Raw genomic sequence first — 26,185 nt, 5'->3', positions numbered from 1 at the left:
TATGGCTAAGGGTATAGGGTATTGGGGCACACGTGACAGCCTCGTCCACTCAACTTTTCCACAACCATAAGTACACTTTGGTCCAGAAATTCCAATTTCTGACTTTCCCATTAGAAAAAATTACGTGAGAAATCTATAATTCCTCGTACTATTTTTTCTCTTTAATAAAACCGCATGCATATCGCATGCACATAATTTTTTATTTTTTATTTGATAAGTCATTCACATACAATTTTAATATCATATGCAGACGAAACCTAAAAAAGGATATGGATAATGTTTGTTCTTTTAAGATTCAGAGTCGTTGAACGGGTACCACGTGACGGTACACGTCGGCGATCCCCAGCCGTCAAAACATGTTTTGAACGGTTCAAATTTATTCTCTCCCTCCCCTGGCCTCACTCGACCATTCCTTCTCCTCTTTTTCTCTCTTTAAAATCAGAACCGTGCAAAACAAGTTTAGATAGCTGGGACCGTCAAGGAAATGCCACGTATGTCACCCGAAAACTTCTCCCTGATGTGATATCACGTCACTAGTTTAATGCTTTGATTGTCGGTAGTGATGAATAATAAACCAAACTAGTGTGGATCGCATGCACCATTTTTATATTGAGAAGAATAACGGCCAGAAATTACTACTAGTATTATAGTCACGACAGAAGTTTTACGCATGGGTTCGGATCTTTTCCGGCTCTTGTATTGGATAAGACAAAACGGTCCGAATCTCTGAATATTCAGCGAAGCACAAATTAAACCGAATCAGACATAACAAAATCATCATCATTTCCTTTATGCATTATCCGTACAAGTGCTGCTACGAAGCATTACATGATTCTTTTTTTTTTTTTTCCGGTTCAACAATTAGGGATGTCTGAACCAGCTTACGCACACATCAACTATTTCCCTCCCCGGTCAATCTTAGTGGTGGAGTTTTTTCCTGAGCTATTGGTATATCACTAAGGCTTTGTGTGTGTTCCTTCTTGGAACTCTGTTGCAAGGGATTTTCCCACTTTGTCATTGGTGGTTTGTTAAATTTCAAAAAAAAAAAAAAAAGTTAAAAAAACTTGTCAGCTTGTTTACTCCATATTTTACAGTTGAAGTTGATGCTTTAAGGCCCAACTTGGCAAATGTTATGGACCGAGCCTAGAATGTGCATGGCCCCGTAGTGCACAACGCAAGTACGATGGTCTGAAAACAGTTTTGTCCAAGTCATTTTATGACTTTTTTTTTACATGATATTATGACTTTTTAAATATTCAAAAATTAAAAAAAAAAAATTAACGATATTGTTGCACCGATCGATCTGGTGCTACTTTGACATAATTTAAACTTTAGACTGTCAAATTAAAAATCATCTCATTTCTTGATGCATGCATGCTGGCTAAGGTGATGTGACAAATTTGACAAATTCAAAGTTTTTGTCAAATTTGACATCAAAGACGACTTTACTACTTTTTAAAAGTAACTTTGACCTGCCGGTATTGTTACTTTACTGCTATGAATTTTGCTAAAATTTTGACTTTGGCGGTTTAAATGACGGATTTGCTCTATGGAAGGGGAGATACATATATACCCGGCCACTCCAAGCTCATCAACCCATTACATATTCACGGATTTGCTCAAATCTCACCTTCAGTCTGAAAATTCACTGCGTGCATGACAGAGACAGAGCTCTTGTTCTGGAAAATTTCTATCAGCCCATATTGTGAATAATAGCAGCCACCTAAAAATTAATCAGGAATGCAATTTCCACTTCTAAGTTGGACAGTCCAAGCTGCCATCTCCTTAGTGAAAACTGAGAAAACCTGGTTTAATATCTTTCTTCCTTACAAAAATAGAACAGAATCGAAGATGCAAAAGGGCCAGGATAACTGGATAAGTGAAAAAGAGGTGAACACATTACACTCAATTTACATGGTTTGCCCGGAACGCCCGCTACCCAGGAAATATACGCTATTTCGATCGCCGGAAATAATGGAGAAATTACTAGATTTCTACTCACTATTCTCCCTCTCTGGGACTCTCTCTGTGCTCTCTGTTATTCCTCTCCATCCACGCATACATAGGAGCGAAACAAGAAAAACAAAAGGGGGAGCCATCCAAGGCTATCGCGTCTGGACGAAATCAAAAATTTCCAGCGCCCTCTCATAATCCAACAAATGTAACCTTCATCAAGATTGTAATTTGGTCTTCAGACAACTCCGATTCTCTCTTTCTAATATTCAGAGGTGAGCTCTAATGCAGCACATCATTTTTTTCCGAAATTAGTTGCAAGAAAATATCACGAACTTGTTTATGTTAAAGGTTGCATCAAGCTCACATGTCAAATTAAGCTTACTTGTTTAATTATTACAAACTTATTTTACCAACTAAACAACCGACTTGAGGTTTTTGAGTTCTGGCTTGAGTTACCATTGCCCGTGATCATCATGTTGCGCCCGTATAGGACAATACCAAAATATACGTAGTTCTTCAAATTCGGGTACTCCAAGGGGGACAGCTGATTATATTGGCTGGAGAACTCAAAACTCTTGCAATATTGCCTCACAAATCTCTCGGTGTTTGCTCTTTCAATCTGATACAAATACCATAACCGAAAGCTCTGATTTATAGGCCAAGCTCAACCCTGTTCTAATCTCACGCCGCATCAAAGGCTGGGAGCTCAAATGGCTCTGTCAACCGGAAATGCAGTTGGCTGTCCACCCAAGTGTACGTCTGAGAGAGATGTGAGCGAAGAGTGAGAGGATTGAAGCCACACAAGGCCTCCAAAGTCAATACATGAGCCCTCTCTCAAGGGTTGTCCCTTGTCATCTTAAACCCTTTATATAGACCGGCCCTTAGGGTACAGAAAAAGTTTTCCCAAAAATGTCCCAAAAGAGAAATGGATGGTTCAGATTCACTTTGATATGTTTGGGTCATACACATCAAAGTGAATCACAATCATTAGTTTCACTTTCGGAGACATTTTCGGGAAAACTTTTCCTGGATCCTAACAACATTTTCGCTATCAATTTGTTTCAAAGTCATGATGTCTTGTATACTTATTGGTTTTTTAACCATCTATCAACCCAATTCAAGGGGAATCACATTGTTCTTATTCAGGCTGTTACAAAGCACTCCAGAGGTAAAATCCCTACATTAACGAAAGAACGAACCTAAAATTGCACAAAAAGAAAGGAAGAGGCAATGCCAAGTCCTAATTCCATGAACAACAATCCCATGGATCACTTTTCATCCTCTCCTCATGAGAAATTGACAAACACATCCCTGCCAATAACAACCGGAAATTCGAAACACGCCTTCATAATGCATTTCATCTGATCAATCAGATCATTTCAAGGTTCGGCTTGGTTCGGTTTGGTTTTATTTGGTAATCAGATCATTTCAAGGAATGATTTTGTAACCTTTCATTTTATCAATCCAAGAAACAAGCGAAGTCACAGTATTCCTGAACCCCAAGAACCCATGCTCCTTACTCTTGTTCATGCTATCCAGCATGCACTCTCCTCCCAAAATCACATCCACAAACCACCACACCGCCACCTCCTCCAGCTTCGTCGGCGCCAGCCCCTCCGCCCTCACAATCTCCTCCCACACCCTCTCCTTACCTTTCATCCTCTCCACCATGCTCACCCTCTCCTCTCTCTCATCAAGCTCCACATACTCCACCCCGAACTGCTCCGCCAAGACCCTCCACAAGTGCTTCCACTTGAACACGTCCCCGTTGCTGCAGTTGAAAGCCTCGTTCTTCGCGTTCGGGTCCACCGCCGCCCATATCTGGTGCTCAGCTATAAGGTCTGCGTCAGACGCGACCGAGTAGCAGTTCCACGCCGCTGGAGTTCCCGGAAACTTCAGCGGCGTGTTTTCGTACTTGCAAATCGCGGCGTAAACACATAGGGTCCCTATTAAGTTCATCATGCTGTGCGGGGCGAACCCAAATACCACAGCGGGCCGGTGGACAGACCACGTGAGTGTCTGTTCCCCGCGGCCTGCCGCAGTTTCGAGGAGGATGTCTTCCAGGGTGTGGTAAAAATTGGGGGCGTTGAGCCTCGGCATGTCCTCGGTGAACGGGGGATCATGGGGCTTGACCTTGCCGAACGTCTCGAACGGGCCGATGTAGTGCTTGTGGCCGGTCTGGAGGCAGACGTGGCGGAGACTGGGGGCGTTGGGAATGACGGCGGAGAGGACGTGGCGGAGCATGGCGCCATTGGCGTGGCAGCACTCGGACTCGGTGGGGCGGTTGGCCCAGGTGACCCAGAAGATGTGGGTGACATCCGTCAGGGGGGAGAGCTTGGAGAGCGTCTCGGTTTCGTCGGAGACGTCGCATTGGATGTATTGGACGGGGTGGTCGGCGCTCCAGGAGGGCTGGGGGCGGCGGGCGACGCCGTAGACTTTCCACGGGCCGCCGGGTGTGTCGGAGAGCGGGAGGATTTCGGCTAGGCTGTTTCCGACGATGCCGGTGACGCCGATTATCAGGGCTACGCTCTCGTAGGTTTTGGGAAGATCATCTTCGTCGAATTTTTTCTGCACGTCAAATGAAGAAAATCTAGTTAAGATTATAATTATGGAAATCGGTGTGAACCGAAAATGTAGTCAATTTGATCGGATCACGACTCTTTTCGTGTGTGTGTGTGTGTGTTCATGCCTTTGCAGCGCCTATAGCTCCGGCCCACCACCAGCTCATGTTTGGATTTGATTAGTGGGAGATGGCGGAACAACAAAAATGCAGAGAGAGAGAGAGCCGGTGGTCTTGATTCTTGATATAGAGACGAGGTGGAAAACAAATTCGGTCCTCTGTTTTCTGTTGAGGTATAAATACATAACGATAACCAAACGAGCCCTTAGAATAGCAAATCGAGTTTTGCACTGGGGTTGGATCACGTTAGTTTAGCTGTATAGGTGAAACAATTATACTATCTGAGCACATTTGCTTAGTAAATGTACACGTAAATTACCCAAAATAAAAAAATATTTGGTTATCGTGTTTTAGATGCCATAAGACTCATAATGAGCCCCAACGGTCATTTCTTTATTGATGCAGGAATGACCATTCACGTGGTATCCCACACATGTCACTTAAGACCCTTTTTTATTTTTCAAATTATAAGTATTTATTTTTTAAAATTAAAAGTGTTGTATTGTGAGAGAATGACATGTCTCGTTAAATGAAAAATAAAAAACTTAAAACAACGGGACCTAAACGTGGTATCCTAGACATGTCACTATAATATTGTTGCAAATAAAATACCTTTGCAGCACCAACAGCTCTAGCACGCCACCAGTTCATTACGCGAGGAGATTGTGGGAGGTTAGATAAGAGACGAAAGATAACACAAAAGGGTGGAAGACAACTCCAGCAAAAGGGGTATTGTACTCGAGAAATTAATTTAGCTAAGGTACTCTATATATAATATGAGAGAAACTTATTTACGGAGGCTCCGTGAACAACTTGTTCACAGAGCAGCGCAATCTCAGTCATCCATACGCGCAATCAATAGTTGAGATTCGTTTTTAATTATGACTGGTCACAATTAATTGTTACTGGTCATAATTGATTTTCAATCCGAACCGTCCGAAAACACTTTGGACGCGCGTGATTAGCCTCTGTAATCTCTTCTTTACGGAATGATCTGCAAATAAGATTTTCCGATATACTCCCTCCGTCCCTTTTTTAGAGTCCAGTATTCCATTTTGGGCTGTCCCTTAATAAGTGTCCATTTTGTAAAGTTAGTGGGTAAAAGTTGATGTATTGTCTATTTTGCCCCTAAAAGTAGATTCCTTTTTGAAAAGTAAGTGAGTAAAAGTGTAATGATGATGGGTAAGTTGGGAAAGTGGAGGAAAAAGTTGATGTGAAAGGTATAATGATGATGTCTTTTTAATAAGCTGGAGTTACGAAACAGGACACTTAAAAATGGACGGAGGGAGTAATATATTACTTAACATTTCGCATTGGCTCGTCCTTGGACATATAGCAGGTCCAATGATTGAGGGGGTGAATATATTTTCTACAACCACGATAAATGATCGTTTTTCATAACTCAGGTGTATTCCACACCAACTTGCACATATCATGCCAAGACTAATCATGGAATACCAATCCCATCATCCACAATCGTTACTTACTTTCATATAGCATGAATGCGGCTTTCTTCCCATCCGACAAACAAAATTGGTTTTTTTTAATTTTTCTTATTAGAGTTTTTAGGTTGTTGAATAGCAAAGTGAAATTCATGTGATAGAAAAGAGGAAAAAATATTTTATCGAAAGTATCTTTTGTGTAGTTTTTTTTTTTTTGAACGGCTTGTATGCATCTGATTAACCGTGTGATTGAAGGTCTTATGTTCAACTCTTGCTAAAAAACTTAATTCATATTGTTTTTGCGTGACTGAAGATTGGTTCAAAGTGACCCTGCTAAAACAAGAATCTAATTATGGCACTATGTTGTTAATTTATAGAGGTGGTAAATGGGCCAGTTTGGACGGGTTAAAACGGATCGTCGGTTGAATATGAACGGGTCAAATCCGGGTCAATAGTAACCAAGTTGAAATGCGTCGGGTTCAAATATGGGTCACTTCAGCCAAGAGGCCATTGGCTAACGGTATTAAGAGTGCACTAGGTGCGAGAAGAAAGAATGTCATAAGTTTTAACTCCTCTTCAAATAAGAGTGCTAATCATACTATATATATTCTTTCAAGTTTCAATGGTGACTTTGACTGACAAAAAGAGAGAGAGAGCAAAGATTATGTCACTTCGCTGGTACTCCCGCCAAACAAACGAGCCCTCGATGAATAAAGAATGTCTGCATTTTTTTTTGTTTCCTCCCTGCGTGCATGGGGTGGTTATGATATAAGTATATCTGCATGGATCACATGCACATCTTTTAAATTGGCAAAATTGGTTGAGGCTTTTGGCAAAGTTCTTGGGATAGCAAAACACGTAAGCGTGCAATCATTCATGAAGTGTCGCAAGACAGACATCATGCTTGCTTGCTTGCTTGCAGAAGTAATCTTAATTCAATCAAATGCCCCTGTACCAATTTAAGAGCTTTTTTTTTATTGACTCGTGAGTCTCGCGACTTCATAGACCCATACACAATAGAAAAGCCTGACCCCAAAAAAATAAATAAATAAAAAAGCATTCAGGCCACTAAAAGAAATAAAATGAAAAACAAATTGTTTGGACTAGACCAGGGGCCCAAACTTTCTACTCCCTCCGTTCCGAAAAGGATAACAATTTTTGAAACTCCTGTCATTTTTCATCGCTTATATCTTTCAATCTTTAATGTTTTTCACGAGTTTGAAAACTTTGTATAATAGAACTAATCGAAAATTATCAAACAAGATCTATATTACATATTTTTTGAGATTCATATTGATAGATATGAAGAATTGAAATTGACACGGCTATCAAAAATTGACATCTAATTTGGGACGGAAGGAGTACTATATATTTTTAATTCTTGTTTTATACTAACTCTGATACAAATAGAAAGATGGTCTTTAAAATTTGAGATAACGTTAAGTACTTCAGTCTCCATTTAAGGTTGTTTTACCTTGCTTCTTACAAATAGAAAACAGAGTCAATTGGGCTTAGCGGACAACATAAATCCCAAAATAAATAAATAAATAAAATGACGGCCCAAGCTCAAGCCTTCCTCGCCTTCTCTCACGACGAGTCCGGGGTCTGAGCACACTCACAAATGCATGGGGGCATACACACTGCCAGGGGAGGCTCCACATATATTTCAGGGGGGAGACTGGAAAAATGCATTAAAATGTCGTATTTTTTTACATATAATTTGATTTCTCTTTCATACTATTTCATATTGTCGGCACTGAAATGTTCATGATCAGTAGTCAAAAAAAAAAATTCACTTAAATTTGTGAGTATGTAGATAATATAACTCAACAAAACAAAATAAATTAAGCAAAATTCATTTTTAATTGTAGTAAAAAAAATTCATTTTACATAGAGCTTTGTATACAAAAAATTTCTTTATGTTTTTCTTTAAGTGAGAAGTAAAACCCTGAAGCCGCCGCTGCACACTGTAGTATATGTTGTGTGTTAAAATTTAAATGACTAAACAAGTGCACTATCGAGACTTTAGACTATCCGGACACATACTTCGTAAAATGGAAAAAAAAAGAGATAATTCTGGGCCGCTCCTAATTTTTGCCTTCTTAGCCCGCCAGATCCTTCACGCCACAAGTTCAATTCCCACCAAGTCCTTTGACTGTTATTTTACTTATTTACCCTCACTTAAATAGCTTTTGTACTGTTGTTGGGTTTACTGGATTTACTTTGTCCTTCGCCAATCCGGCCACTTCGCCGGCCAAACCCTAACCCTCCTCTCCGTCTTCTCTGGCCACTCCGCCGGCGTCTCCAACCTCGCCTGATCCTCCGCTCACACCACCTCACCTCCGCCTCCAACGACCGCACCCTCCGCATATGGGACGCGCGCTCCAAGGACCGCGTCAAGACCCTCAAGGGCCACGCCGACTTCATCTTCTGCGTCAACTTCAACCCCCTGTCTTACCTCATCGTCTCCGGCTCCTTCGATGATGGTGGTGGCGCCATGACCGCAGTCTTCCCGTCGACGCAGTTGTTCAAGGAGCAATCGACGTGCCGGCACACGGTTGACTCGTTGAGGCACTTGTCCTTCAGAATAGCTCTAAAATCGTTTTTGATCTTAGAGTGGCCGTCGCCGACATAGGTGAAAAGGTGGTTCCGTCGACGGCTCCCGACAAATTTCTGCCACTCGATGATATCGGATTCTGATCTAGGGTGGAAGATTGAGGGGTAGGGAACAATTTCTCTAATTCATGTGTACGTGTATATGTCTATATAAAACTTAAGCAGGAAAGATAAAGATTACATTTTGATCAAGTAGAACGCGGAAATCTCGAGGGAGATCAATTGCTCTACGTTACAACGCTAAGCACAGGAATGCTCCAGAAACAGGGTTATTTAAATACAGATGGGGCCTTCTTGAAGATCATGGCAGGACTCATGAGTATAATATAGTAATAGTGTGTTATGAATCTTATGATTATTTGAAAATAAGGAATGTGAAAAGGCAAACGGCTGAGATTCAATGTTGAGGTAGATATCTGGGGGTGTAGCTCCAAAAAAATTCTGTTTTGGAGTGCTTTATTACTAGTTGGATCTTTTTTAATGCACTGAAAATTTATGCCTTCCAACTGACAGAGCTATCAAAATAAACAACTTCCCGTTTCGATTGATTTGTCCAATCTCTCGTTGCCAACTTATTAAGAAAATCAAATATGATTCATTGATTTGAAAATTTACATAATTTGATCTACTGGACCGTTAATTTAGGACATAAATAAGTCAAAAAAGAAACAAACAAATCATGCTTTAGCACTGTTAATTGCAAATTTAGACAAAATTTAACACTATTAATTATAAATTTAGAAAGAATTTAACATTGTTAATCATGGTTTTACACTTTTACCAATTAACACTGTTAATTGTTAATTGTGTTTTTAGATAAAAATTAACAATGTTGATTGTTGTGTGAATTTAGATAGAAATTAACACTGTTAATTGTAGTGTAAATTTAGTTGAAAATTGATACCGTTAATTTAGATAAAAATCAACACTGTTAATTGTATGGTGGAGTGGTGGTGACGGAGGCGTGGTGGTGGTCATTGTGATGGTGGTGGCGACAGGGTGGTGGTCGTGGTGAGGTGGTGGCGGTGTAGGAGGTTGTATGGGCCGACTATTAATTAACACTGCTAATTTTTGGTGTGAATTTATATGTAAATTAACACTGTTAATTGTGATGGTGGTAGTAGCGGCGACGACGTGGTGGTGGTCATTATTGTGGCGGTGGTGGTGGTGATTGTGGTGGCGAGGTGGTGGCAGTGTAGGAGGTTGTATGGGCCGATTGTTAATTAACACTGTTAATTTTGGTGTGAATTTATATGAAAATTAACATTTTAATTTAAACAAAAATTAACACTGTTAATTGTGATGGTGGTGGTAGCGGCGACGACATGGTGGTGGTCATTATTGTGGCGGTGGTGGTGGTGATTGTGGTGGCGGTGTAAGAGATTGTATGGGCCGACTGTTAATTAACACTATTAATTTTTGTGTGAATTTATATGAAAATTAACACTGTTAATTTAGACAAAAATTAACAATGTTAATTGTGATGGTGGTAATGGCGGCGACGACGTGGTGGTGGTCATTATTGTGGCGGAGGTGGTGGCGGCGAATATGGTGGCGGCGTTGGTTGTGGCGACATGCTAGCGGCGGCATGGTGGTGATGGTGTAGGAGGTTATATGAGTCGACTGTTAATTAACACTATTAATTTAGACAAAAACTAACACTGTTAATTGTTATGGTGGTGGTGTTAATGGTGACGGCGACGGCATGGTGGTGGTGTTGGTGGTGGCATGATGGTGATGGTGGAGTGGTGGTGGTGGCAATGGCGATGGCAGAGTGGTGGTGGTCGTTAGGGTGGCGGCGGCAACGGCATTATGGTGGTGGTGGCTGCATGGTTGTGGTGGTGGTGTAGGAGTTTATATGGGTCGACTGTTAATTAACACTATTAATTTAGACAAAAATTAACACTGTTAATTGTTATGGTGGTGGTGTTGGTGGCGGCGGTGATGACGTGGTGGTGATGGCAGTGGTGGCATGATGGTGATAGTGGAGTGGTGGTGGCAGCGTGGTGGTGGTCATTATGGTGGCGATGGCGGTGTTATGGTGGTGGTGTAGGAGGTTGTATACGCCGATAATTAATTAACACTGTTAATTGTGGTGGTGGTGGCGGCAACGTAGTGGTGGTCATTATGGTGGCGGTGGTGTTGGAGTGATGGTGGTGGGGGCGGCGTGATGGTGGTGGTGGCGACATGGTGGTGGTGGAGTGGTGGTTGTGGCGGTGGTGGCGACATGGTGGCAATGGTGGAGGCGGCGACGGTGGTGGTGGCAGCGGCGGCGTGGTGGTGGTATTTTTGTCTCCTCCAATCGCCTTTTTTTGCGAGAGGTATTTTTGTCCACAAAATAATCAAGAGAACTTACTAGACTATGGGCTCTTTGGACAGGATCTAGTGGGCTATTGTTCACCCAAGGAGGACCGGCCAGGAAGTTTCTCAAAAAAAAATTCAACACCACTATCACTATGTTAGAGAAGGCCGTCTAAACCACAGCCCATTCCATGTGGCTGGTTAATTGGGCTTAGCGGAAAACATAGAACAAGAGCGCAGGTTAAAGAATTGGGCCGGAGATAGAAGGGCTGAGACTCGTTTTTCTTCTCACTTTGGTGTCAAACAAGTCTAAAAAAAAGAGAATAAATTATATCTACCTCCGGTGTAAAATCTTACTTTTCTACCACCATTCATTTTGGACTCCACCGAGCATCTATTATTATAATCTGAACCATTCATATTTTAAGACCCGTAGTCAAGTATTACCATGCAAAGAATATCAGCTTGATCGGAAGTCGGTAAATATAATTTGAATTTTGGTTTATAAAATGGATGATTTGATTTTGTCAATAATAATAAAGATAAACTGTCCATTTTGCAAAACAAAATTCAATTTTTGATACTCCTATCGATGTCCTATCGAGTTCATTTTTTGCGTGGATACATTACTATGTGAGGTCTACAAGATGAATGGTTCAGATTAACAATTAATAGACGGTAGGATCGAAAAAGACGGAGGTGGAAAAACCTACTTTTCCACCGGCGGTGGAAAGAATTTATTCTTAAAAAAAATGTGGCTAAAGTCCAACAAGAAGGGAGTAAACATATGATTGGTTAATTGGTTATGCTATGATTCTACTGAGCCAAAATTTCTAATACTTATTATATCAAAAAAACTATGAGCAGAGACAATTCGCAGAGAACCACGCAGAGACAAACGCGTTTGGCCCCATTTCGGGTCCCAAAAAAATCTAAAAAAATATCCATAAATTTTTGAATATTATTTTATGGGGCCTTGTAAAAAATCAGCTCCAGTGGATATCGGTAAGTATTACTTTTTGATTCGTAAGGGCGAACTGAGCAGTTTCGCCCCTACGAATCAAAAAATAATACTTACCGATATCCACTGGAGCTGATTTTTTACAGGGCCCCATAAAATAATATTCAAAAATTTATGGATATTTTTCTAGATTTTTTTAAGACCCGAAATGGGGCCAAACGCGTTTGTCTCTACGTGGTTCTCTGCGAATTGTCTCTGTTGTTAGCAGAACTCCATAAATAGTAGTAGTTCCTAGGGTGCAAATTGAGCCAAACAAACCGAACACAGTGTTCATTCATTTTTCGGATCTGCATTGACGTTCGGCCAACTATTATTCAACTCCTCCTTCTCGTCCGAGCAAATGAAGCAGGAGTTGAGGGGCTATTGTAGGGGGCCGAAATATCCGAAGGTTCATAGGGTTCACAAGGTCCAATGGGAGGAACAGATTCACACTCTATTTTACCCATCGTCCAGTTGTCTCTGTTCATCTCTAAATAAAAAGATGAGCTTAGGCGTGATGTGTCATTAATCTTCCGAAGGATAGAAGGATCCTCGGGTGCTTCGCCGAACGATGTACGCCTTTCCGAACGCACGTAAATTCGAGTTCACTCGATGATCCTACCTATTGCCCGAGGATGTCCTCTCGTTCGGCTAAGTTGTTCTTCGGATAACACGTCAAATGCTCGGAGAAGTTTTACCCATCAGGAGGGAGTTCCACCGAGTATCGTCGTTTATGGAACCTTCCAGAAGTATCTGTTGATAAGTGAGCTGTCCTTTCTGATATTCGAAGTGACATCTCTGAGTGATGCGACCTTTTTGACATCGACCCATGTGACTCTGAAAGATCTGGGAAGTGGCGCTCATTAAATGGCCCTGCTGCAGGACGCCATCCGAGCATTACACGACACGTGGAACGTAAAGCCAACTTGCTAAGCACTCTATCCCTTCACCTATAAATAGAAGGGTATTACCACTAAGAAAGATGATCAGAAAAAACTACTTCTGGGCTGTATTCTCTCCTCTACTAGCTTATTCTTACCAAACTTCTTCTTCTTCTTTCTCCACTTACTGACTAGTTTGTCGGAGCTTCTTCCCGGAGGAACATCCCCCTTCGGTTCTGCAGGTACCCCAAGTTCAACGCCGTCTCCCACGGTCCAGCAGATAGAGAAAACAACACAAGAAAGATCACGAAGAAATCCACCCCCCACAGAGACGACGTCGCTTTCGTCGAAGATGTCGCACTGAATGTACTCGAAGGCGTGGTTGGCGTTCCAGGCGGGGGCGGCGGGCGACGCCGTAGACTTTCCATGGGCCGCCGGGGGTGTCGGAGAGCGGGAGGATTTAGGCTAGGCTGTTTCCGACGATGCCGGTGACTCCAATGACTAGAGCGGCACTCTGGAATGTATTGGAGCGTTCATCGTCTCTTAATTTTTTCTGCAAAAATTTAAGCGGAAAATCAGGTGATAAAGACCATGTCCGGCCTTTACCCAAATTTAAACTCGGATTTAAATCTGATTTAAAAAACACCCAAATGCAAGAACCACTCTTTTAGTCAAATTCATTCCGAATTGAGTCTTAATTAGTCAATTTTTTCACCAGATTAAGGGAGAATCAAATCATGAACCAAATCAATTTGTATTCAATTCCGACGGCGCACCGAAGAATGTATTCATCACTATCATCAGAAGAGGAGGATGACAATGGAAAAAAAAATAGTAAAATCAGTTTGTGATCGAAAGTTTCATTTTGTATGATGCCCCTTTGACCAACTTGATGCTAATGGAGTTTTCGCTAAAAGCAAAGTTGAGAAGACAATAAAGGTGAGGAAAATTTGGCAAAGGCAACATTGGTCAAGAATCGATATAAAAGGGAGGGAAGAAAGTGAGAAAAATTGGGAGGCAAAATGAAAATATAACTGCTCTGAGAGTCTGTTTTACCAAGTTTTGGGTAAAACAATGGTTTGCCATTGGAACGAGTGATATCAAATGAAACGTTTAGTTTTTATGATGTTAATCTAATTATTCTAGTAATACCAAACTTCGTCGTTATAAAAAAAGACATAGCCTTTAATTTACTGAAAATTTCTGGAGATCCTCCTAGCTAGTAATTAGACATCATATCATGTGATGGGTAGATCTTGTTTACAGGGCAGATGTAATTATTACCCGTGCAGCACGGCTCCAGCCCACCACCAGCTCATTTTGTTTGTTTGTGTGTGAGTGTGGGAGAGAGAGAGGGGCTTATGTAATGAATGGGTACTGAAGGAGAGAGAGAGACCCGGGTGGTGGTTATGTAATGAAGTATAATGCTAACGACACAGATAAAACCTACATATATTACACACAGATTTTTTGTGGAGCCCACTAAGGGTCCCACAAAAATGATCCAAGCCGTTTGTTAAATGTGAAATATTTTTTCAAGGGCCTCCGCAAAAAATTAGCTTAATCCAATACCTATTAGTACTCGATCCAATCATCTATTTTTTCATTATCCTAAAATCCGAATGAAAAGTTAGATGATTGAATCGAGTTTCTATAGATATTGGATTGATCTGATTTTTTGCAAAGACCCTTGAAAAAATGTTTTACATTTAATGAATGACTTAGATTGTTTGTGCGGGACCCATAATGGGTCCCACAAAAAATCTGTGTGTAATCTGTGTGGGTTTTCTCTGTGTGAATAGCACAGTTCTATAATGAATGGGTACTGAAGGAGAGAGAGGGGGCTAATAGGAAGATGGATTTGGATTGCAGGTAACTAAACGAGCCGAGCTCGAGCCTTGCCTTGCCTTAACGAGCCGAACAAAACCGAGTTCGCAAGCTGCTCGGTTCATTTACAGCCCTACCTGACTCGTTTAGTAAACGAGCCGAGCTCGAGCTCGAGTATTCGGCTCGTTTACTAAACGAGTCGAGTAGAGCTCGGCTCGTTCAACAAAAACTTTGCTCGGTAAAGGAAGTTCGATTCGATTAAAAAGATTCGTTTAGTAAATAACTAAGCTCGTCTCGTTAAGACTCGAGCCGAACTCGAGCTCGAATTTTTGGCTCGTTAACTAAACGAACCGAACTCGAGCTCGGTTTGGCTAGACTCGTTTACACACCTAATTGCAGGTGAGCTTCGGCGGGTTGGGTCGTACTGTCTTACGAAAAATGACATGAGCTGAGATTGGGAGATGGAAAATGACGCACTGGCTTACGAAAAACACTAGGAGCTTTTCATTAGAAAATTGAAGTTTGCAAAAAACAATTCATGGAGTAGCAGTTTATTTCCGATTGACAAAAAATGAAAAGAAATACTCCTACTAGTCTTGATTGATAGAGAAACAAGAGGAGACTATTTTCTTGTCCCTCATAGTCAGGCTATGAACATAAATGAGAAAATGACGGTCAATGATGTGTTTTGATAATTAATATCCGCTAAGAATATTTTCAGTATTCTTAGCATGTCCTCGGTAGGTATTAGCTAAGAATATTTTCAGTATTCTCAGCATGTCCTCGGTAGGTATTAGCTAAGAATATTTTCAGTATTCTCAGCATGTCCTTGGTAGGTATTAATTATCAAAACACGTCATTGGCCGTCATTTTCCCAACATAAATTGAGGATAGTGTTGAGCAGTGGTGTACGCAGCACCGTGCTGCGCACCCCTGAGCCATCGAATCGTGCATCCGACAGCTCAGATCTCATCTTGGCGATGAATGGCTCTCAATCTTTGGTTGCCGAAATAAGGTCCGAGCTATCGGATGCACTATCTGACGCCTCGTAGGTGTACAGCACGGTACTGTAAGGTGCACAACACCAACCCGAAGTCCTATGAACATGCAGATGTTATAGGATATTTATCAAATCTTGTTTGACTTTTCGTGAGAAAATTTAGTTTATTCGGCGTCGTTTTGTGCTTATTGGGAGCTACGCACTCCTCTTTGCTACTCCTAGCATGCCGAGGGCTGACGTTATCGACTTTGTGGGAGTAGTGAAAGAAAAGGTAGGGCAAAATCCGGTGTTTTCTTTCTTCGCCAAAAATAAACCAATATACGCAAATGTAGCTACTATGATTTGAAGTTTTGAACCCAGGTCAAGGTCCAAGTAGGATACAAAGCAACCACTTTTAGAGCATCTCTAAAATTCTAAAATGGAGAATAGATGTGACGCATCAAGAGAAAATTTTATAATTTATTTCATATTTTCTTCACTTTTTGTATTTTTTAGAAGAATCTTGGAGGAACTTATCGTCTTTTTTAGAGATTCCATATTTGGAGGATTCCTCTATATTTGGAGACCCAAAGGACAATGAGTCCCTCTAAGATTCTTCCAAAAAATAAAAAAAAATGAAGAAAATATAGGATAAATTACAAAATTTCCTCTTAATATGACACATCTATTCTCTATTTTGGAGTTTTGGAGATGCTCTAAAGGCGGCTGGAAGTGGAACCAAAGCATTGAATGTGCTCAATACGGACCAAAATATATAGTAATATAATTAAACATTTTTGTTTCTGTTGTTTAATTATACAAATATGTGAGGCCCCACTCCACAATTTTGTCTAGAGCTACTAAACACTACCTTAGGACCGGCTCTGATTATAGACGTACTCCAGATTTTATAGTTTTTTAGACCAATAGAATTAAACATCTCGAACAAAATCTACTCGGAGCGACGATTTAGCAGGCAATTGTAGTAATGATGTGGGTCTTGGGTTTTGGGTAATTTGCTTTTGTTTGGGTCTGTGGTAGTATAACAGGGAGTGAGAAGAGAGACAAGAGAAGGAACATATGTTTTGGTCTCTAGTTTCAGCTCAATTGTTTTTATCTTGGTCTGATTTTGTGGGTCTAAGACGAAAACAGGTGAAATAAGTAAGTATTGGTTAAATTTGGAGATATGTCAAGGAAGCAGCAGTGTTAACATACTTATCTTGTATGTTACATCTCGAACAATTGGGTTAATTGATGGAGTTCAGATGGGAATGAATGGGGAGGTTGTTTCTCATTTACAATTTGCGGATGATACACTGATTTTTTGCCAAAACAAGTTGGGAGGAAATGGTAGTTTTGAAAAGGATTCTCAGGATTTTTCAATTCATATCTGGTCTGAAAATCAATTTCTCAAAGAGTGTGTTGTGTGGGGTTAAATGTCTAGATCAGGATGTGGAAATATTAGCTCAGGTGATTGGGTGTCGTGTGGGATCTCTCCCATTGAATTACCTTAGGCGCCCACTTGGTGCTAATCCTCGGAAAATTCAAACTGGCAACATGTGGTAGATAGGGTGGAGAAAAGATTGGCAGTATGAAAAAGAAGATTTATCTCCTCAAGTGGTAAGTTGACACTTATCAATTCAAAAATACTAATAATCTGCCTATCTATTTCATGTATATCTTTAAGATGCCAATTTCTGTTGCAAGACACTTGAAAAATTGAAAATGCAGTTTTTTGGGGGGATTCCATTGATAAGAAAAAGATGGTTAAATGGGATACGATAACGAAAAGTAAAGAATATGGAGGACTGGGGGTGAAAAGATTGATTGAACAAAAACATGCTCTCTTAGCTAAGTGGTGGTGGAGATTTAGTAGAGAAAAGGATTCCTTGTGGGCTAAAGTGGTGTGCAGGAAGTATAGGTTATCACATCAAGATTGGCACCCCAAATTACCATCTTCAAGCCGACATCTACAATCTGGAAAGCCATCTGCGAAATTGGAAATTCAGCTAATGAGGTGGGAAACATAATCCAAGCAAATTTTAGAATTTAGTTAACTTAGGTAGTAAGAGCATCCACATTGTGATAAGCAAAGTTACAAGTCTTTTAGCAAATAATCAAATTTCACCCATTCCATAACCAAACTTAATAATTTTTACACCAATAATCAAAACTCAATAACCAAATTTAATAACCAAACTCAAAACTCAATAACTCAAAAACACCCCACATTGGAATTGTCTTATTGAGACAAACAATTTGGTGTGGTCGGGTGCATGATTGAAATTCGTTTGCGATTGAACAAATGTGCATTGTGTATTGTGTGGATTTTTTTGGTTAGGAATACAAAAATAACCAATGTGGAGGTAGAGGTTGTTAAGTTTGATTATGAACAAAATGGATAATCAAATGCTGACATGGCACATTTTGATTATTGATTTTGATTATTACCATTGTAGATGCTCTAATACATTGTTCTGTAAGCACAAATGGCTAGGGGATCAAACATTGCAAGAGGAATATCGTAGACTTTATCTGGCATCAACACAAAAAGAGGAATTGGTTTGTGATATGATCAATACAGAGGGCAGTGGGGATAGAACTTTGTTATTTTGGAGGAGAATATTTCAGAGGGAAAGAGCACAGTACGATGAGTTAGTAGTGAGATTACAGAATGTAGTTCTGGAGCCGACAAGAATGGATGCAATGCTTTGGATTGGTAATTCTAATAATATGTTTTATGTGAAGTCAGTGTATGGTCTATGGGAAGCATATGCTTTTACCCCCAATACTTGTAATACCCGCCCCGGATATTTCAGTATTTCAATTACTTTTAATTGAACTATATGTTTTAGGAGTTTAAATTGTAAATAATAGAACTTGCGAAGGTCTTTGTGTGTGATTTGTGATTGGAGCATAAGTTAGAACATAGTTCAGCTTGCATGTGATAAATTCTCTTATGCCCTTATATAACAAAATATCGTGGGGATATTTATCTTTCTCCATACGTAGAGAGAGAGAGAGAGGGAAGGAGAAGAAGGAAAAAACTAAGGTGCAGAACTGTTCTTCATGAAATTATTTAAGGTACCTAGAAAGCTTGTTAATTTTTGATATTTTTACTGAAGGTTCATTTTGTGTCTATTATATTGTGTTAAAGTTTTAGAATTTTCTGAGAAGTGTAGAAAAAGATAAAAATCATAAATCTAACTGTGGCCAAGATCCTATTTTTTAACAGGCAACTTACAGAGCTGCTTTTTTTATCAATTTTTTTTATAGTTAAGAGATCCTTCTGATTATGGGTCCTTAGGAGTCTTAAAGATTGATGAGTTGGTGATATTTTGGCTTTGGAATTATTAAAAAGTATTAAGTATTCAATTTTTAATGAATTTTCAAACACAGACTGTTTTATTAAAAATTGTGATTAACTGCACAGAATTTCTAAGTTTGGGGGTAATTTTGATAAGGTTTCTTTATTGTGAAAAATCTGAAAAAAATCAAGGATAAACTTTGATGAGTGATAATAGTGTGTACCAAATTTGGAGTTTATTACATGCATATTCTAAGTTTGGCGAATTTTACAACTTGGTGTATCCATGCTGAGTTTTTGTATTTGCTGCACTGACACATTTTGGAAAAATGATTATATCTTTTAGCTCGGGTATCGGGTTAGCGCACGGGTTGTTGATTCTGAAACTGGACTTGTATGTCTTTCGGAATATGTGAAAGTTGTAGCTTAATTTGTACCAAATTAAATCAGTTTTTTATTTGAAGTTGATAGACGTGCAGAATCTGTGATTTTGGACAGATTTTTGTGTAATTTTGGACGAGCATAACTTTGTCGTTCAAACTCTGTTTTTAACAAATTTTATATCAAAATTCATGTATCAGAGGTGTACTTTCTAATGGTGGTGGTTTTATGATTTGGTTTTAATCCTATAAGAAGTTATAGACAGAATACGATAGGTTGGTCGTAGATTTCAAACCAAATGTAAGGGTTATGTAGTGTTTGATTGTTACGCTTGTTTATAGACACTTCTAAACCTTTGAGATAGACATGCTAGTATGCGTTAAACATCTTTAATCTATTGTCGGCGTTATAGATTATTATTAAGAGTTAGTTGTGACGTTTAAGTGTTCAATAAACTGATATGGTTAACCTGTGGTTAAGTATCAAGCTAGTCAATTGGGAGGGGTCAAAACCGTAAGTTTGGCGTACCTCGGTCGATACAAAGGTAAGTGTGTTTGATATGGTTCTCCTCAATATAATATTATTGTGGTGTGTGGGCACGCCACCCCGGAAATTTCGCCTTGTGAAATCGGGTGCGGCCCCTTTTTTGGGTTTGGAAAAGCGCGGCGAAACGCCTCGATTCAGAGTCGCCACTCGGGTTTTAGCGGTGAGAGCACCCAAGGAACCGAACTCGAAAACGTTTGCCACGTTTGTTTGATTTTGAAAAGGCATAGACCGGTCCGTTGTCACCTTCGATATCTGAGGTTCGGGAGCCATGTTACGAGAGGGGAAGGGTTTTATGGCACCCCTCTCGCCCAATCCGGAGATCGGTCTCTACTCGGGCATTTTATAAAACATTTGCATTTCTCTCTCATTTGATCATTTTTTAGCCAGTTAGGGCGGGGGAACAGTTAATGGGGATTAAAGCACTGTAACAAGTTGTGATTTATGACAAAAATGCTCATGAATGGCTTGATTGCAATGCTACAATATAGATTGAGAACAAGCACTGAGCAAACTGGACAAAATGCAGTACGCTGCCCCGCAGGGGCGTGAGCAAGTTCTACCAGCATGCACTGGCCGAGCCACTGCATGTTGATATGACTTGCGCACGCCACTGGGAGACTGGCGTACTCCACTCATCTGGTTTCACAGTCCTTGTTTGCAACCCTCTGGGCTCTGGAAAAGGACCAGCGCACACCCAGGACAAACCATGCAGTTAAATAAGCAGGATATATATATTTACAGACAGCTGGGATGGCTTGAAGCCATGAACATAGACAAGAAACCCCCTAAACAGAGTGGGGACAGAAAAGAGGCCAAGACTGAACTAAGATGCAAGGGCCAGCCACTGGATCCTAGCTTTAACTGCCGTACGCCAGTCATTGACTGCCGTACGCACGTTTGACCCTAATCCAGTGCTTGGCTTTTACATCATCTGGGCTCTGGAACATGACCAGAAGGATCCCAGAGGCCTTCCAAACAGAAAAAGAATAGGAAATAACCTTTGTATCTCAACAGTTCTAAGCATACAGAAAGCAATAAACTGGTTATTTAGCATGCAAGGGTGATTGACATAAAGATAGAACAAAAGGAATGACGATCCATGATCCTCACGCCAGTTGTGCTCGTACTGCCAAAACTGGCGTACGGCATAGTGTTACTGGCGTGCGCCATGTTCGATCTGATACGATCGTCGAATTTTACCAGTTTGAGGCCAGGACTAGTATTACTTACTAGCCTGGGCCTCACTGGTTCCCCTCAGGGGCCAAGAACAGAAAGGGACACAAAGGTGGTATACCTTTTTGTTTGAGGATTGAAGGTGGTATTGAACTTTAAAGCTTGGAGATGGAGGCTTGATGGTGACTGGGTGACAGTGGGATGTATGGAAGTGGACTGTTTTCTTTTCTCTTTCAATGGAAGAAAAAGAAAATGGAGAGCAAGAAAGAAGGAAGGAGAGAACTTATTCTTCTTAATGAGGCCAACCCCTTGCAAATGAATGCAAGGGGGGTATTTATAGGGGGGAGAGAGACTGAGATCAGTCTGGTGCTAAGGCCTGTTTGGCTGGTTAAGGCAAGGTTGGAGCCTCCCATGCATTAAATGCATGAGACTTGCCTTGATGGGGGGTGTAGGAGAGAGAGGGAACGTCTCTGCCGAAAGTAATCATCAGGGACGCTGTAGCCGACGTCAGGGTGGCACAAAAGTCCCGCCCAAGTTGCTGAATAAAGTTGATTTGACTGGGTTTGACTGGCGTGCGCCATTATTAACTGGCGTGCGCCAGTAAAAGATGGGCCACTGGTCGATGACTGACACGTGGCAGATGACTGGCGTACGCCTTCAGGACGCTGGCGTATGCCAATTGGGTTTTGCTGGGGCTGTTTGGCTCTGGTTTGAAGGGTTCGAAAGGGGTTTGAGAGAGGTTCGGGACGCTCAAAGCTCAACCACACCTTTGTCCTTAAACTGTTTTCGACTAAGATCATCATTGGGAAAATAAAAGATCGACAAATAACATTATCTGGACAGTCCAGAATGGGGTGTCTACAGAAGCCCCCCTTTGACGGCACTTGATGCACCATTGACTGGAGACAAGTAACGTCAAAGGTTTTCTAGACACCCTCTTTCAAGGCTATCCAGAATGCAAGAACTTTGAAGAACCTGTTTGATTCGACGTAAGGGCGGATAGACCGCTGCTTCGCTGTCTTTGATAGACAGATCACAGAAATGTGGACTCTCCTGGGGAATGATCCTTTTGCAAGAGCATCGACTCTGTTGGGGAAAGCAGATTGTGGGGCGGGTAGATCGTCTTTGATTTGAATTTGGATGGGTGGATCGTCGTTGATTTTGAATTTGGACGGATAGATCGTCGTTGATTTGAAATTGGACGGATAGATCGTCGTTGATTTGAATCGTCGTTGATTTGAATTTGGACGGATAGATCGTCGTTGATTTGAATTTGGACGGATAGATCGTCGTTGATTTGAATTTGTGGAGTGAGTCACACCATGTTGTGGGTTGTGCCGTCTAATTAACGGTGAATGGAAATATGGTGTGCGGGACACAATACCTTGGGTACATGTGATGTGGCAGACGTGTCACTTCATGTGATGTGATTACATTCATATTGTTGTGCATTGATTATTATTGCTCAGTTGGGTGGATATATTGGTTATAACTGTTGTATATATTCAAGTATTTCAGTTATGTTAGTGCTGTATATTCTGGTTGATATTCCTTCGGGTATTGTGGTATTATGTTGAGCATTTCTATATCTCACACATTCTAGCTTTCCTTTTTGGTCTACTAGGTAGTAGGTTGCTTAAAGTGGGTTCACTACTGGTCGTTGTGTTGAGGCGTTTTGCTAGCGTCAGGTGGGATTTTGGTTACATTGTTGTGGAGTGCCTTAGCTGGTGCAGAACTTAATTTGTATGGAGTTGTAGTTATGGATAGTTAAAGATTTTAAATTGTATAGGTTGTAATTAACTTTGGTCGATGGCTGGTGTTCTATTTGAGGTTAGCCTTGGCGTTGTGGATGGTCAAGTTTGTTATAGGTGGTTGATGAAGAAGTTGGTTTATTCAAGTTGTAAGTAAGTCATCGGTGGATGTGTTGAAGTATAGAATTTTTAAAGTACTATAATGCAGATATTGTTTCTTGATTGTGCGATGTCATGGTTGATTGGTCAATACGTTGATTCATTTTATGTTAAGGTGTTAAGTCTTCCGCTGGGTGTTTATTTCTGACAGGTTGTGAGGTGTGATTTGGTCTTCTGTGTGGAATGCCACGTGGTCGCGCTGACTCGGGCCCACTTTGAGTGTCGTTTGCGGGGCGGGGCGTGACAATACTGGACTTGGATCTTTGTGGAGAAATCTTAGTCCTCCAAAGGTAGAGAATTTTGTTTGGTTGGCATGTCAAAACAAGATTGCGACTAGATCTTTCTTGAATAGCAGAAACATTTTGTTAGGAATAGATGAGTAGGTTTTGGCATGTTCATTTTGTCTACTGGAAGTGGAAACACCAGAGCATGTGCTGCTAACGTGCCTGTTTTCTAGGCAAATTTGGTTGGAAATAGCAGAGTGGTGGAATATGGATTGGGTGGTTCCTTCGAATTTGTTGGGGTTATCTTCTTGCTGGTTTTCTTTTTGGTTCAAAAATTTGGAAAAATACTTTGGGGAGTGCTGTTTTTTTTTTTGCAACGTTGTGGTCTATTTGGATTACAAGGAATAATGTTGTCTTCAACAACAAAGTTGCTGATCTCAACCAAGTGATAGAATTAATCAAACCAAGGGCAGCTCGGTGGGTCAAAATCAAATTTGATGTAAAAGTGTATACGGTAGAAGATTTTGAAAGACATCTTGATGGTGTTATAAGGCTCATGATTTAGGTGTACTTTTGGGTGTAACTTTGTTTTTTTTTTAATTTTCTTTTTCCTAAGAGTTGCGGTGAATTTTCTGGTTCTTCCTTTTTTTTTACTCGATGTATCATCTTCGAGTCTAATAAAAAAATTTCCTTTGCTGAGCGGGAAAAAAAAAAAACATACGTATCTTGTACACAAATACTTCAAATACAAAAAACCTTGAATAAAAATACATTTTCAACTAACAATATGGCAAAGACCAAACAAAAAGGATTCTAATACAAACGTTTCATACAAAACGATGTGAAGCAGTGTAGCCTTTTTATTTCGAATTACAAATGCCACACTACCTTGGTTTTATTTATAATCATACATACATACATACACCAAAACAAACGATAGTCCCATCGTTTTCAAATACTATTAACTTTCTTTTTCTTCTTCCAAATGCGAACCGGCTATTAGGGTACAATTTTGTAAGCCTTCCATTTGTCTATCCAAGATACAAAGGATTTCTTGGTGTTCCTAAACCCCAAGAACCCGTGCTCTTTGCTCTTATTCATGCTATCGACCGCGCCCCCGAATCCAAGCGTAAAGTCGGCAAACCACCACACACCAACCTCCTCCAACTTGGTTGGCACCAACCCGTTCTCTCTTACGATTTGATCCCACACCGGACCCTTGTCCTTCATCATTTCACTCAGGCTCACCTGCTCCTCTCTCTCATCAAACTCCTCGTACTCCACCTCAAATTGCTCCGCCAAAATCCTCCACAAGTGCTTCCACTTGAACACGTCCCCGTCACTTATATTAAATGCTTCGTTCTTCCCGTACGGATCCACCGCGGCCCAAATTTGTTGCTCCGCGATCAGGTCCGCGTCAGACGCGACATTTAACAAGTTCCAACCCGCCTTACTCCCGGGGAATTTCAAGGGCTTGTTCTCGAACTTGCAAATCGCGGCGTAAACGCAAAGGGTGCCGACAATGTTCATCCTGCTTGAAGGAGAGAACCCGAATATCGTTCCGGGTCGGTGAACGGACCAAGTCAACCCGTCTTTCTTGGCGGACTCTTCAAAAAGGATATCCTCAAGAGTGTAATAGAAATTCGGGTAGTCCAACAGGGGCAAGTCCTCCTCGAAAGGGGGTTCATGGGCCTGTATCTTCCAAATCGCTTCAAAGGGTCCCACGTAGTGTTTAAGACCCGTTTGGAGACAGATGTGACGGAGATCGGCGGCGTTAGGGATCACCGCCGTGAGGACGTTGCGAAGCATGGCGCCGTTGACCTCGCAGTTCTCAACCTCATTGGATCGGTCGGCCCACGTCACGTAGAAGATGTGGGTGACGTCGGTCAAGGGGGAGAGTTTGGAGACGACGTCTTTTTCGTCGAGGACGTCGCACTGGATGTACTCGACGGGGTGGTCGGCGTTCCAGGCAGGGCGGGGCCGGCGGGCGACGCCGTAGACTTTCCACGGGCCGCCGGGGGTGTCGGAGAGAGGGAGGATTTCGGCCAGGCTGTTTCCGACGATGCCGGTGACGCCGATGATTAGTGCGACGCTCTGGAATGCTTTGGGGCGTTCATCGTCTCCGTACTGTTTCTGCAAAATTTAGGTGGAAAAACAATGTTAGTTTTTGGATAAATAAGACCGTGTTATTGTAAACTTATAAAACCGAAACTTATTTCGATAATTTTTATATTTCACAATCTTTTTATTTAGTTTTTTGTCGTAATTTTTGGGATTAATCGTTAAGTCAATTATTTGATACTTTTTTCATCTTTATTAAACTTTTTTTTTGTTTTTTGCCATAATTTGTACTTTTTTAATTTTTAGACTTTTCTTGTCAAAACAATAATTAATCCAAAAAATATGATACGAATCTAACAAAATTTCTGAAAAAACAAACAAAACACACAAAACGAAGAAAGATTAAGGCGTACCCGTGCAGCGCCGATAGCTCCTGCCCACCACCAGCTCATTTTAGAGAGAGAGAGAGAGAGAGAGAGAGAGATGGGAGATGGCGAAATTGAAGAGTCTTATATAGGAGTATAGCCGAAGCTGAAAGAGAGAGTGTTGTGATTTGTGATGAACATTGATTCGGTTGGGTCGTGGGACTAGTAAATTAGAAGAGTCCAAATTGGTTGGGGAAATGACGCAGTTGCTTACCAAAAAGGATTGGAGAGACTCGACTGAGTGAAGGTTCTGGATTTCTGCCGAAAATTCAAAGGTAATTCGGTTTTGACAGTCTTAAAATAGCATGTTCCGGAATTCAAAAGAGTTCATCCTGTTTAAATGAAGGAAGCTATGGTACACAGGGTACATCGTATGTTTAAATTATGATAATTTTTGACTTTCATTATGCCAATTTTTGATTTTTTAATGCATATTTATGATTCTACTTACGACTTGTACATTAAAATTTACCTGT

General features: G+C 40.8%; 2 protein-coding genes across 3 annotated transcripts; both read right to left on the bottom strand.

Annotated features, from left to right (window-relative positions):
* Positions 1-3,033: 3,033 nt before the first annotated feature.
* On the bottom strand, positions 3,034-5,395 carry LOC131331306 ((S)-8-oxocitronellyl enol synthase CYC2-like). 2 transcript variants are annotated; one of them, XM_058365188.1, is made up of 2 exons: positions 5,249-5,395; positions 3,034-4,524 (listed from the first exon to the last, which is right to left on the bottom strand). In XM_058365188.1, exons 1-2 carry the CDS (start codon positions 5,285-5,287, stop codon positions 3,385-3,387), a joined length of 1,179 nt encoding a protein of 392 aa, XP_058221171.1. In that variant the 5' UTR covers positions 5,288-5,395; the 3' UTR covers positions 3,034-3,384. The 2 variants fall into 2 exon arrangements, with proteins under 2 accessions (XP_058221171.1, XP_058221172.1); XM_058365189.1 differs by lacking the exon at positions 5,249-5,395 and adding an exon at positions 4,646-4,870.
* An 18,535-nt stretch (positions 5,396-23,930) lies between these two features.
* Positions 23,931-25,975, bottom strand: LOC131331305 ((S)-8-oxocitronellyl enol synthase CYC2-like). The gene is made up of 2 exons (XM_058365187.1): positions 25,698-25,975; positions 23,931-25,356 (listed from the first exon to the last, which is right to left on the bottom strand). The coding sequence occupies exons 1-2, from the start codon at positions 25,734-25,736 to the stop codon at positions 24,223-24,225; spliced, it is 1,173 nt and encodes a 390-aa protein (XP_058221170.1). The 5' UTR covers positions 25,737-25,975; the 3' UTR covers positions 23,931-24,222.
* Between the last annotated feature and the right edge of the window lie 210 nt (positions 25,976-26,185).

Source organism: Rhododendron vialii, chromosome 6a (genome assembly GCF_030253575.1).
Source record: "Rhododendron vialii isolate Sample 1 chromosome 6a, ASM3025357v1".
NCBI classification, from domain to species: domain Eukaryota; kingdom Viridiplantae; phylum Streptophyta; class Magnoliopsida; order Ericales; family Ericaceae; genus Rhododendron; species Rhododendron vialii.
The sequence above is the reverse complement of the archived record's forward strand: the minus strand, read 5'-3'. Positions and strand labels throughout refer to the sequence as shown.

Excerpts from the sequence above, each read along its gene's own strand:
- LOC131331306 (XM_058365188.1), bottom strand. The coding sequence starts at position 5,287 with ATGAACTGGTGGCGTGCTAGAGCTGTTGGTGCTGCAAAG. Across the intron at positions 4,525-5,248 it reads GAGCTGTTGGTGCTGCAAAG|AAAAAATTCGACGAAGATGA; the intron begins GTATTTTATTTG and ends TTTGACGTGCAG.
- LOC131331305 (XM_058365187.1), bottom strand. The coding sequence starts at position 25,736 with ATGAGCTGGTGGTGGGCAGGAGCTATCGGCGCTGCACGG. Across the intron at positions 25,357-25,697 it reads GAGCTATCGGCGCTGCACGG|AAACAGTACGGAGACGATGA; the intron begins GTACGCCTTAAT and ends TAAATTTTGCAG.